The following is a 13,775-nucleotide window of genomic DNA, read 5'->3' on the forward strand; positions in this document are numbered from 1 at the left end:
AGGATCATGCACTGCTGGATACAGTAGCAGGGTAAAGCCACTGAGAACACAAGTGTGTTTCAGAAATTCAGTACTGTCACATAAGCTGCCATATTAGACACCRTAACAGCTTTCTGACAGGTATCAAACTCACTGATGAGCTTCAGTGACACAACATTCAGCTAAATAACTCAGCCCACTACCCAGTCATCGGCAATAACGTTAAATGCCAGGGACTGCCACAGAAGGAATTTTAGGATCTGTTYTGCTGATGAAGGTACAGCTGATGCTGACATACTTCCCTGTTTCACCCCTCCTAATCCAAGGCTCCTTACGCTTTCTTCACACCACTGAGTCACTTCCTTGCTGCACCATTCCCAGGCCAATTGCTCTGCTTTCACTTGTCACAGGTTCATACCTGCAGAGAGACAATCAGGGCTCCTGCTGATCCTTTTCAACCCCTTTATCAGCAACCTGAAACTCAGGGTCTTATCACTTAGATGGTGTAGAAACCAAGAATGTTTTCTCCTAGCTGCAAAGGAATAACCGTGTTTCACCAATACCAATCCATCAAATGCAGAAACCATCTACCAGGTTGGTGCATTATAAGCTTCCTCAYGTCTCTACGCTTGAAGTAGAATCATACACAAGGCTTTTTCAATTCATCTCAACGCTTTGCAGCTCTTGTCTATATGCCTGATAACTGCCATTAGGAAGCAGACCCAGAAAACCACCTGGAAGAGCAAGTCATCCACCACTAAACAGGTCACAGATGCTGTTCTGGGACAGACTTTCCATGCTGAAAAGTCTTTCAAGCATTTAAATCATGATCATAAAGTTTTTTCTCATATACAAACTGTGTAGCTTCACAACACATGACAAAATAGTAAAAATAAATGAAATAAAAAACCATGCCCAACAAAGAGCATTAGCTCTCATCAGCATGGGCTACTGCCATTTTATAACTGAGTCTGAAAGCATGTATAGAATGGCTTCTCATGATCAGCGTGTTTCATAAATATTTAATCCACAACAAGCCTGCAAAATAAATTACAAACTGAGGCATATCAAGGTTAGGTAGCTTATTCAAGGAGGCACTACTAAATTAAGAAAAGGGAGGTATTTTTGGCAAGAAGTAATGATGAAATGCACGAACTTCAGCACAAGCATTATAGTGAGACTACTTTCAATATATTAAGGTTACTTTCAGGAGCAAGCGGACCACAGCAATTGCAATGGTTAGAAGTGGCCCTAAAACTTTACAATTCATAATTTATRTAAGCTAAGAATTGAGTTGTTGCTACTGCACTACTACCTTAAACGCTGTTTCAACTCTCAAAGTCATTTAAGAAAAACCAATTAAGTCAAGAATACTAAGATGTAAGCATCTCCGACATTGATAAATCAGACGTCAATTCTGCATAATTTTCTGGGATTCTCAAATTTGATAAAATTTCATACTTAACAGCAGGAAGAAAAATATTTGTTTGAACACAACTCCCAAACTACAGACAAGAAACCAGAGGGATGTGGAGCTTCTAGAGAGGGTCCGGCGGAGCGCAACAAAGATGATTAAGGGACTAGAGGCTCTCTGTCTTATGAGGAAAGTCTAAGACAGCTGGGCTCTTTAATCTGGAGAGGAAAAGACTAAGTGGAGATCTGATCAATATGTATAAACACTGGAGGGGAGGATGTAAAGAAGATGAGGTCAAACTCTTCTCAGTAGCAGCCAGTGTCAGGTAAGGGGAAATGAGTACACACTGAAATACAGAAGTGCCATCTGCACATGAGGAAGAACTTCTTGACCATGAGGGTGAGAGAGCCCTGGMACAGGCTGCCAAGACAGGCTGTGGAGTCTCCTTCTCTGGAGATCTTCAACACGCACCTGGCTGCCACCCTGTGCCCCGTGCTCTGGATGTCCCTCCTGGAGCAGGGGAGTTGGGCTAGATGATCTCTAGAGGTCCCTTCCAACCTTAACCATTCTGTTGTGATACACCTCCATCAAGTCAAATATGCCATAACTAGTGCTTGGGCACTTTGACTTGCCCTCTTCCTCCCCCCAAAAAACATACACTTTCATGACAAGTGCTGTATCCTACTTGATGCAACCATGCAAACACTCTGGCAACACTGGGGACAACAACTGTAAGAAAAATAACTAGCCCGTTTAAAAAAAAAAAAAAAAGGAAGTGAAGCATATATAGTATTAACCCACATTAGCTCAGATTGAGAGCAGCAAATTTTGCTTTATAGGCATTACTACCTGAAGACCATTCTGATCCCTGAATAAATCAGGAGATTAATATTGTCATTACTAATATGGAGAGAGAAGGCTTTATAAAACATAAGCTATGGGGAAATTCTTAAATATTTGCATCTTTTGAAAAGATTCACTCTCTCACAGACAAGAAAAAAMCATAATCCCTAAAGCTCTGGGTGCTAACTACTTGTGTTTGTTCTGCACATCAAGTTCACCCCTGGCACAAGTGCAACTCACACGAGGGCTCCCCGGGACCTCTGCCCCTCCGTGAAGACACAGGGACCTCCGCAATTTGAGAGGCCCAAATTCCCAGCTCTTCCTCTTCCTCAAGCCTTCTCAAGTGGGCAGTCCACAAAACCCAAGGGAGCACACAGAGACCCGGAGATGCTTTTTGCTAGAGGATTACCTGACTAAAGACAATTATTTATAGACAGAGATCTTAACAATCTATTAATGTACTAGCACATTTAACACTTCAGCAGCAACTCTCACGATCTCTTCACTTTCAGACTCCTGGAAGGTAATGCTGAACCTCTCTCTCTCAAAAAAAAAAGGAAGGGCTTGTGTAATGAGAACAGCAAAATAACCATAACTATCACCTGAATCTGCTCAAAGTTGCCATCAAGAGGAGAGACATTCAAATTCAAGAGCCATGTGTAATTTTCCCCCTCCAGATGTAGACAACCTGAAATGCATTCAACTTCTCAGCTGCTTGTCTGCAAATCAAAATGTCAAGCTCCACACAAAGGAAGTAGTTAAAACCGCAAAAGAAACATTCTAAAAGTGAACTTTAAAAGTCTTGCTGTTGTATCAGACGTTTCTGCAGTTTCTCCACTTCTAGCACAGTGTTCCTGGCAAACCTAACTGTGTACTTAGCCCCAAAACAGGATGAATGCTAATAAAGCTGTCAAAAGCCATTCCATACACTGCTCTTTATTGGTCTCTATACCCAAAGATATAGGGCAATATCTGAATAAAGAAAACACCTCACACTCTGTTCAGTCAAGATTTCTTATTGTGAGATACCTGAACAGGCTAATTCAAGCTTTGCCACTCATGTCATAATTCCTCTTTAGGGAAGCCCCAAAGTCTCCTGGCCCAAATCCATTCTAGTAAAACAGAGCACATCAAGGCAGYATCTTGCACTTCATATACAGGCACAGCCTTTACTTCCTAAGTAAAGGTATAGAGTAAGCAGTTGAGCAAAGGAAGAGGCAAACCAAGGATGGCTACATGTTAGGAGATACCCTTTAAGAATAAAAGCCTCATTTCATAGGGAGCAGATTTGAAGAGACGTTCTAACATTTTGTAACATTTGACCAAAACCTGCCAACAGCTCAGAAAATGCCATTAGCAGATGCATATTACATAAGCATGCAGATTTACAGATCCTTAAGATAATCAGACCGGATTGCTGAAGCTTTTAATAGCAATATTTGTGGGTTATTGTTTGTATGTCATTAGTCTTTGCCAAGATAGAAACTCTTTTCATGGAAGTTAAAATACATTCAGACTGGGGTCACAAATTGCCAGCAACAGTCAACAAAGCAGAAGCAATGGCTACACACAGTTATTTTAAGAGAGAAAAAAAAAAGTGGAGCAAGAAAAACAAATAAAAGAAAAAGAGAAACACCAGCAATTGGACAGACTTGCATCATCCAGGGATGACCCTAACTGGCMAAAACCATATAAAAATGTACTTGATTATAGCAGTTTTGTACCATCCGATTAGCATCCTTATAYGGTTGGTTCAGATTTAGCCCAACTACACGGAGATGAATATTCCTATTCTTTTTATTGATGCAAAGTAGGTTTGACCATACTTTACTTTGTTCTAAATGGAGGCAATAAAGTCTCACTCACCCAGGTGCATTCTTCCATTTGTAAGTCCCTGCTTTCTTCTGCTCATCTCAAATCTGCTATCAGAAATCACCACCTTCAGCTACCAATGCAATGAAGTGAGGAATGGCTGAATCCACACAGATGAAAAAGATGATATATTACAACTAAACAGAAGCTACAAAGCCTCTCCCTCAAATAAAAAGTATAACATAATATTTTTCCCATTCCATCTATTCTCCTAAAGTAGAAAAACAGCAGTTCAGTGGACAGCTATTGAAAGTGTCTTCTGAAGACTATTTATTGACAGAAGCCATAAGATTCTCATTGTCCTGCACTATGGCTCAAATCAGTATCCACAGCACAAGTCAGCTGAGCTACCAAAGTGTCCTCTTCAGTTCAGTCTTGCTCATAACATGCACCATGGAGCGCTACTGATAACTTAGGAAATGAGAGGACATAAAAAACATCATAGTGATCTTGCCCTGAGAACAGCTACTTCCCAGATTAGTGTAAATAGACGGATTAGATGCTTTCAGTATCACAGGTCCTCAGGTACATTAAGTACGATCAGAAATGGCACCTCCTACATTAAACGACACAGCAGTGGGCAAAATATTAGTTTCACTGTCTGTCACATCACTTAACAGCTCAAGTATTTTAGCTATAAACTAAATACATATAATGAATATAATATATTTATATATTATTTATATATTCATAAATCTATTCATACTTATATATTCATATAAAATATAGGTAGCAATTTCAAAGTTTTAGCTTAGAGGTAGAATTATAAATCCAAACTTAGTAAGTTTGTCTCCTCGAGCTTTGTAGAATATGTTATCCTTGTAAACAGTCCTTACTGTTCTAGGCAGACACTTGTATTTAAATAGCTTCCGAAAGACAAAAAATACCAAGGCAAACCTATTTTTAGTGGGCTGGAATTTTCTTTGCTGAAGAACGAACTAAGAACATGTGAAGCTGCATGTGAGCCAAGCAGAGTAACACTACACAGCTAAGAATTATCCAGGCAAATACTGACATGCAGTTTGGATATGCACAATACACCTGCCACAACCAGGTGAAACTGAAAACTGGGATGAAGTTTCCAAGTCTGAATCTGGATTCCTTGGGTTACTGTATCCTCTGCCAGCTATTTTACTCTGGTTTATGAGAAGAAAAGAATACTCTGGTTTATGAGAAGAAAAGAATACTCTGGTTTATGAGAAGAAAAGAATACTCTGTTTTATGAGAAGAAAAGAAGGTTTAGCAGTCTCTGTGATCATCTTGTTGCAATGATCTCCTCTTAGGTTAAGAGGAAGCATCACACAGCATCACGTATCATTAACGCAAGGTTTATCCTTTAGGCACGGAGCTAAGGAGGGGCCTGGAGGTTGTGCCTGTTACACAAGAATGGAGCAAACTCCCTTTCCRTGAAGCACAAATTCAATTCCGGTCACCTCCCCTGGCTCCCCCCAAGGCATATCTTGAGGGCAAACACATATGTCAAAAACTGCTGGCATGAGAGTTTCTCTCTAACGGTGAGGAGGTTCGATATAAAAATTGACTGAAGATATCAGTATCTTCACTAGAGACACTAAAACACTGTTTAAGGACCAATGCAGAGCCTGAATCGGCTTCAAAAGCTGCCAGATGTGGCTGAGCAGCTCCCACGAAAATACTTATGATACCAACATAAGAACTTGAGTCTCATTCATCAGGAACAGGAAGTTAAACAATGTATTTGAACAGAACTGCTGATGCCTCAGGTTAGTTAAAAATCTCTCTACTCTAAGAAATTGTTTTGCAAACAACACTACAAATTCTCCTAAATAAGACAGAAGTTGTGTATTACATACCTAGGAAGAGGCTTTTTCCAGGCATGGTGTGCAAACTCAGCCTGAGAAAGTTAAAACCATGAAGTTACCATCCAATCCTTGAGTCAAAATAAGAACTTCATACTATCTGCCATAAAAATAAGGACAAGCTCAAACAGGAGAAACTCTTAAGCTCAACTACAGAAGTACTCTCAATTTGCATGACCTTTAGAAATTTTCTTAAAGGCCAAATATTATGGCCATTTTATCTGCATTTCCTCCTTTTTTTTTTTCCCCCCTCCTCCTCTTTCTCATCTCCTCAGAGGTTTATAGCCCTGAAGACCAAAACAAGCTTGAAGATATGAACCTAGAGACTGAAAGGGGAAAATCCTGAAATATTATTTTAACTTGGTCATGATTTAGGGAGAAACAGCTAGTGATACAAAGAGGGGAAAGAAAGAAGGAGGAAAAAAAATAGGGTTGTCAATCATTATAGGAAATGCAAGTTTCTGAAAACATACATGACAGGAAATATCAAGGCAGCTGCTGCTTAATACAAATTTTGCTACACTCAGCATCTAGAACATGGGTGACAGTTGGCACTGTACCGTTCAGCAAGCTAAGGAAACAAAAACCAAACCAAAAGGAAACAYGCTCCCAAGGGAAGTTACCAGCCAAATCCACACTGCACCACGCTCTGCATCCATGGAGACACCACCAAAGAGCTATCACTGCTTGTTTTATTTATTACTCTGCGAGACACCTCTCGAAGGACRGCATGCTGGATGTCTCCAAGGAGCCTTATCAGCAGCTTTTTCTTTTAAGGAAAGATTACAGTCCTAATATTTTTCCTTTGGCCTTCAAAAGTTTACTTATAGAGTCAAGAATTTTTATTTTATATGAAAGCAGCCCAAAACAAGTCTCAAGGGAAGAACTTATCTATGTTCTGTAGCTTCCTCCAACCCACCTCAACTGACAAACACGAATATATTTACTTCCCTGAGTACTTCCTGAAAACGCAGCGTTTCTTATCTTTGTATAGAAAGCAATGTTTATTATACATTTCTTTTYCCTTACATGCAGTGCTTCTTATTGTCTCACAGCCACCTGGTTATAACCTGAACCACAGCCATAGCCCAAAGCGATATCCCTTTGAGGTAAGATTAATTTCCTAAGCGGAGGTCTCCTAACAGCTGCAGCTCCAAAACTAACTTCCAAACTCCCTTCTCTCTCCCCGCCAGGGTCACCTTTATAAAATCTGGGTGAGCCTGACCACTGTTTATCCTTCCTCAGGTAATTGGTCTGGCTCCTTTCCCATGCCATTTATCAAGTTGTCAATTGTATCAATGACACACAAGCACTCAGGAATAGGGCTGTTATTTAGTCTTTAGCCAGAAGAGGAGTTTCCACAGCAGAGATGTAAAGCCAGTAAAGTACTAGCAACTTGTTCAGCCCTATCACCTGGAAAAGCAGCAGAGAATAAACTTACATTTAACTGCCAAAAATTTCAAGCTCTCTATCTGCACTCACTTGAAGGGCCTTGGAAATCTGGTGTAACCTAGAAGTGTTATAAACAGCCTATACATCTATGATCTTGGGATTTTTTTTTTTTCTCCTGCTTTCACCAATTTGGGATTTGTAGAAAAGAAGAAAAGAACTTCTGTAAGAACAGAATGAAGCTCACAAGTTTTTCCATATGGTCCCTTTATTAATCTGCATCTGTGGCAATTAGGTATCTGAGCCTGAAGAAATAGTGAACTGAATATGTACTGCCTGTTACAATGGTTATAATCAGATATATGAGTTATGCTCACAGACTATTTGAGCATTTTATTTGCAGATCTGAAGTGCGGGACACTAAGGTCCTTAAGTAAGCATGGGAATCATCATAATGGATTAGACTTRAGCTTGATCCATTTCAGTGAGTTTAAAATGTAAAAAATGTACATTCTTGTTGAAAACAATTATAGCTTTTAAAGAAGGCTTAAGTTTATTTCAGGATGCTGACCATGCATGCATGACCATCCAGAATCAACAGCATCTTTATCCAATGGCAGCTTCACAGAAGAATTCCAGGTCCAYACCGCTCAACTTCATCTCATCGCATAAAGGTTTTGATTCATTTSTTTTTCCCCACTTTGTTTTAATACAACTGTAAGACTATGCGTTAGAGCAACTACCTCTGCAATCAAGTCTCATAGTAAGCAATGTGCAACAACTTTTTTCCAAAAAAAAAAAAAAAAAGGCACTACAGGATGCCACAGTTATGTGACCCACAACCTTTTTCGGTTGTCAGGCTTGGAAGTGCAGCTTCTTAAGTATTCCCAACTCAGTCCAGAAAGCACAGAGATTTTTAGGAATTATATTTTGACTTCCATAAGTTGATATTTATTATGGTGTGCCTGCAGCAGAGTCTAGAGCGCAAGAAATACATTCCAGCGTTGTCTGCTGACCTAAATCTCAACATTAAATATAGCTTTAATTCTAAGAGACAAGACAGATATAGTTTACTTTGAAATGTCACTAAAATATAAAATGCATCTCATACGGTAAACAACTTCCTCTATTACATTCTGAATTTTAGGATGGCACCTTTCATGCATCGTTGCAGCCACAGCCATTCTGACACACGAAATGTAATTCAGCACATCACTACTTCCTGTCATTAAAAGTGAGAATCAGCTGCATTATCATTTCTACCAGACTGCACTAGAGAATCTCATGGATCACACTCAGGCATGATACTCTATTTTTACCTGTTTTTCCATAGTTACTGCTTACGCAAAGAAAAATCACTGCTAAGTTGGAGCATCTTGCACACTGCACTTGGTCTATGACTTAGTTTACAGACTGCAGTAGAACTGCACTTTCATAACCAAGTCCAAGTCATCACTTGGAAGACCTTTAACTAAAGGTAACCAAATTCACATTCAACTTCCCAGCATATGGCAGTAATTAGCAGAAGACCCTCTTGCACCGCTCGCTTTTGAAGCTCCTTTCTTGTGCTTAAGAGCAGTGCCTTTGTGTCATGCCCGGGGACAGCACCCAGCATCCTGGTCCCCTGCATCAGCTCACACTTCAAGACAATAACCCACCTAATCACAGAATGGTTGAGGTTGGAAGGGACCTCTAGAGATCATCTAGTTCAACCCCCCTGCTCCAGCAGGGATACCCAGAGCACGGGGTGGCATCCAGGCAGGTTTGGAAGACCTCCAGAGGAGACTCCACAACCTTGCTGTGCAGCCTGTTCCAGGGCTCTGTCACTCTCACAGGAAAGAAGTTCTTCTGTGTTTCAACTTGTACCCACTATGCTGCACTGATGCCACTGTCCAAATGGCAAAATGACTTAGCAGAAAGATGCATTCATGAATTTTAACTGCTGACTAACCTGCCTTTTCCAAAGAAATACAAAGGACAGAAGTGATATAACTCTAATCCAGACAAGTGTGGTTGCAGTCAGCACATGGCTTACCAACAACCTTGGCTTCACCTAAAGAACCTTCTAGTGACAGTATCTAAATCATGCTTCCTATAAGAGAAAATTCCATACAAAGACCTCTTTGAATACTTGRCAAGTACTGAGTTCAAAGACTGCAGTCTTCCTTCCATAATGTCAAGTTTGCTTTCATACCTGAAGAGCTAGTGATGCGAATGGCAGAACCCACAGCAGCAGCCCCATGCACACAGTTATGTAGTCCAACAGGCGACTGTACCAGTCCCTATTACTTTAAAAGACAGTTTTAAATTGACTGTCACTTCAGCTCTTACTCAAACTGAAACACAACCTTAGCAGATGACACATGACTCCTCCAATTTGGCTTTTTACAGCCAACAATGTGACACTTACTTCCTTTGACACAAAAGTATTCCCTTTGCATGAAATTTAACTATGCTAAATAACATTTTAGCCACAATGTTACCTGAGCTATACATACAGGTGAGAAGACTTACAGCTCAGGAATGTAATTTGAAGAGACATGCCTGGATGGAAAGAGATTTTCCAATTAAAAGGGAAGACAGTGGCTGGGTATTTTTGCTGATTTCTACATACTTGCATCTCATTAAAGCAGTACCCCTAACTGCTACTTCCCCGGATTTATGAGACAAGCTAATGACAACAGCAGGAGGTACACTTGACTCAGAGTAACTAGAGCTGAATTGAATATATACGATGAAAATAGAAGTACTTGAAAGCCGAGACTACATTAGCCATTTTCTTACCATGCCTGAAGCTGGGCACCAACCCCAGGTACTCGCCCATCAGCTCTTCACAGCTCCGCTATGTTTGTGGCAGGGCAGCTACTTCAAATTTAAATACTTGCACCTAGCATTTAAACTAGGTCATCTACAATCTGCTAGTTTGATTTGTGGTCTGCTTAAAAGAGGATAGTCTATAAGCCTTGGCTTCCTTAGGATCCTGTTGTAAATCTATGAGTAACCTTGAAATACTTGATACCTTCCTCCCATCTTCCTCATGGAAGTAAAGAAAAACTACACTCTTGTCCAAGACTGTCCAAGACAGTCTTGTCCATTAAAAAAAGCCATTAAACCACATACAGAATTTCAACTCATTCTCCTTCCGTTGGCCCCACAGTGCCTTTCACCAAGCATAAGAATCATTAAAATGCAGTCTGGAGCAGCATCCTTCAGATTATCCTCAGCAACTTGAGAAGCCAAATTGTATTTGAAAAGCAAGCCTTAACCACCCAAATTCCTTGATCTTAACCTTTATTGCCAAGCAGTGTGTACATAAAAACTAGGTGCAGTTGTGTTACCCATAGTTGAAAAGTCATTTGGCCAGAGGCCATTACAGACTCTCCAGTGTGAGATATTAGCTCCTTGACGYGCACGACTCCTACAACAAAGTTCCTTCTGATACTCAACAACTGTCATTCAACTGAACTAAAAGCAGCAAGCTTCTTATTTCCTACCAAACAGCAGAGACCTTAAAGAAACCGAAGCATTTACATATGCTAGAAAACCCCTAGAAGAACATACTGCCAAGGATTCTGCTTGGAAAGTGGGAATTTTTATTTTCCAATGGAAAATAAATGGGTTGTATGTCTTGCAATCAAGACCTGTGATACACCTTTACTAACCCTGAACAAGGCAGGGGAGGCACAACTTGAGTTGCACAACCATGCTGAGCAGTCTTACTCTGGCAAGACTACAGTTGCACTGGAAAAGACTCCAGAAAGATGAGACACCCAGGACACTCAGACTTGCTGGCATGAGCAAGATTGGAAAAGTTGTTCTATTACCAAAGAAGGCATCTCAAGGCAATTAATAGCAAGCACAAATGAGTTATGGTAAGTGGCATGGAAGAAAATCAATCACACTTTCAGCAGCAAGTAAGTGTGCTTTGAAGGTTCACCAATCCTCGAGTCACAGCGTTCCGGAAAAACAGCATGACACCTAAGTCGCTGTCTGTCTGGGTGAATTCAGACTGTATTTTGTTACAAATCAAGTATAATCAYTTTCACCAATCTGTCAACAGTTGCCTAGAGAAATAGAAAGATGCACCTATCACCGCAACAACTACTAAATTCCTCCTTTTATTTCTAGAAGCAAACAATAAAACATCACTTAACCTTTAATATCCTACTAACAAGAGCCTATCTCCTTCAGCAAATACTTTAACAGCTATAAAGTTCCTAGTCAGGTCTCAAAATTGTCATTTAGTATGCAGTCTCCTCATGACAGGAAAATTGCAGTTTAAGTTATTTAAACTGCTATGGACTCCTGTAGTACTGCTGAACTCCAAGCAAAACATCAACCAGTTGCCCCTTATGAGTATTTTCATTTGTGCTTTTTGCAGTCTCATTGCCATTACAGAGCACTACTTATGGAATTTCTTAATCAGTCAAAAGCTAAGCAATATACTCTTTATAAATATGCTTATTATATGTTTATAAATATGTTATAAATATGTTATAAATATTATAAATATGTTTATTAAACTACTTTGAAGAAGGTGGTCTTTAAAACAGCTTCACGTGATATTGATAATAGTTAGGACATTGCAAACTGACATTGGTTTCTGATCAGCAAATACAGCATAAAGATCAAAGAAAAAAAAAAAAGACTCAAAAGACTTCAGGGGTTAAAAGTCAAGAAACTCTGGAATTCCAGAGACTGAAATTTCAAATCAGAGCCACATCATTTTGGTGGATTATTCATCTCCTCCCAGCAGAGTCTGCATGAGCTTAAACAGAGCCCAACACTGGATTTCTTGGATTTCATGTTTTTATTGAAAAGTGTTGCTCAGAAGAAGACCACAGCAACTGCACAGCTTGCATGGAGGAAGTGGGGGCATGCTCAAGGCTCACAAATGTAACTGGATGCTTGATGCCACAGTCACTAACTGTGGCATAAGAGTAATAACACAACAGGTAAGAATACCAAGGCACTGGTACAAGGCTTAAGCAATTGTCCAAAACCAAGTATGAGTAGATACTGGGAGAAAGAACTGGGAGATCGCTTAAGGCCTCTCACATTTGACAGGAATAGTTAAAAATCTTGGTGGGGGAAGAAAGCTTTGATACATTACTGCAATCATTCGTTTGCGAGCAAGTGCTCAGATCTCCTCCAGAAATTTCTGGGATTTTCGTCTAACCTCTCCTGTCATCTATATGGAATTGGGTGTGAACACAGGCAATTCCAAACCTGCACTACTGAACCCCTTGCTGAAACCCATCTCCCAAAAGCAGAAGGTAGCCTTTTAACACCTTCTCCCTCAAAGACAAACCTGTACACCACGGCCTTGTTACTGGGACTCCAAGCTCTCCCGACTCCTTGCAAGTTTGTTGCACAGTAACCTGCCTCCCGAGCCGGCACACACGGAACTTGGGCTGTTCTTACCATCGTTAGACAGGGCCTCTACTAAACTCTGCCTCTGCTGAGCTCCAGAGACTTCCTGAAGAGTTGCCTTATTCTAGTTTAATCCACCAACCATTTGGAAAAGCTGAGCTGCAGCTTTTTACAGCCTCAGAAAGGACACAAATGCTCTTTTTCCCAGTCCCTGCAGCAAGTGAGGATGCTAGAATTTAGGATGGAATGAGTAAGTTTGCAAAAACTAAACAATGTGACAGGCTGCATGGCTTTGTGTGTATTTTAAGATTGCCTCCTACAACAATCTATTGACATAAATACAGTAAACGCCTTTGGAAAAAAACACATTTTTAAATAAAAATATTAAGCTTAAAAACACTTTGAAAAGTGAAGTTTACCTCAAATTAACATTCACCTACACTGCAATGGGCATATTTCCCCTTAGTCTCCCTGAAGTCTTGCACAAATACATGTRCTGCACTACATTTGGAGGCGTAAAATGTAAGATGTGGTAAAAAACTGCCTTAATACAGGTTTGGAGGACAAAAGGCTAAAAGATATCTTCGGAGAGCAGAGGCTTTAAAAGAACTAACAGGCTGGCTCCAAGGAAAGGCTGCACCTTCCTTCGGAAGGAGCGGCCCGGGGAGGCCTGCAGAGCCCTCCCTGCATGGGGCTGCCTGGGGATGCACGGATTTTTCCCTTCTCCAAGCAGGCAGGCTCGGTGCGAGCGCGGTGGTTCTCAGCTCGCTATGACATTACCACGGCTCTTGCCGGTTACCTGCAGCTCGCACCAGGCGACCTCCACCGTGGTCTCCGTATCCAGCCCCTTGTAGACAGTCTTGAAGGAGCCTCTGCCGATCTCGATGTCGAACTTGAGGAAGCGGCCGTCGGGGGAGATGCCCACCGCCTTGGTCTCCAGCTCCTCGATGTCCTCCTGCTGCGCGCGCCGCTCCTCGAGCTCGCGGCTGGCGGCGGCGGCGCTGCCGGCGGAGCTGCTGGCGGGCAGCGCGGCCGCCTCTCCCTCCTCCTCCTCCTCCTGCTTGGGC

At 41.0% G+C, this 13,775-nt stretch overlaps 1 protein-coding gene across 1 annotated transcript in view; it reads right to left on the reverse strand.

The window, feature by feature from the left end:
* Positions 1-13,775, reverse strand: part of WNK1 (WNK lysine deficient protein kinase 1) — a 110,173-nt gene that overhangs the window by 89,818 nt on the left and 6,580 nt on the right. Inside the window, exon 2 of the mRNA XM_026052151.1 lies at positions 13,508-13,765. Coding sequence (XP_025907936.1) covers positions 13,508-13,765 — 258 coding nt within the window. The remainder of the gene's footprint in view (positions 1-13,507; positions 13,766-13,775) is intronic.

The sequence above is a fragment of the Nothoprocta perdicaria genome, unplaced genomic scaffold (assembly GCF_003342845.1).
Source record: "Nothoprocta perdicaria isolate Ctin4 unplaced genomic scaffold, notPer1 scaffold_84, whole genome shotgun sequence".
In the NCBI taxonomy this organism is placed as follows: Eukaryota; Metazoa; Chordata; class Aves; order Tinamiformes; family Tinamidae; genus Nothoprocta; species Nothoprocta perdicaria.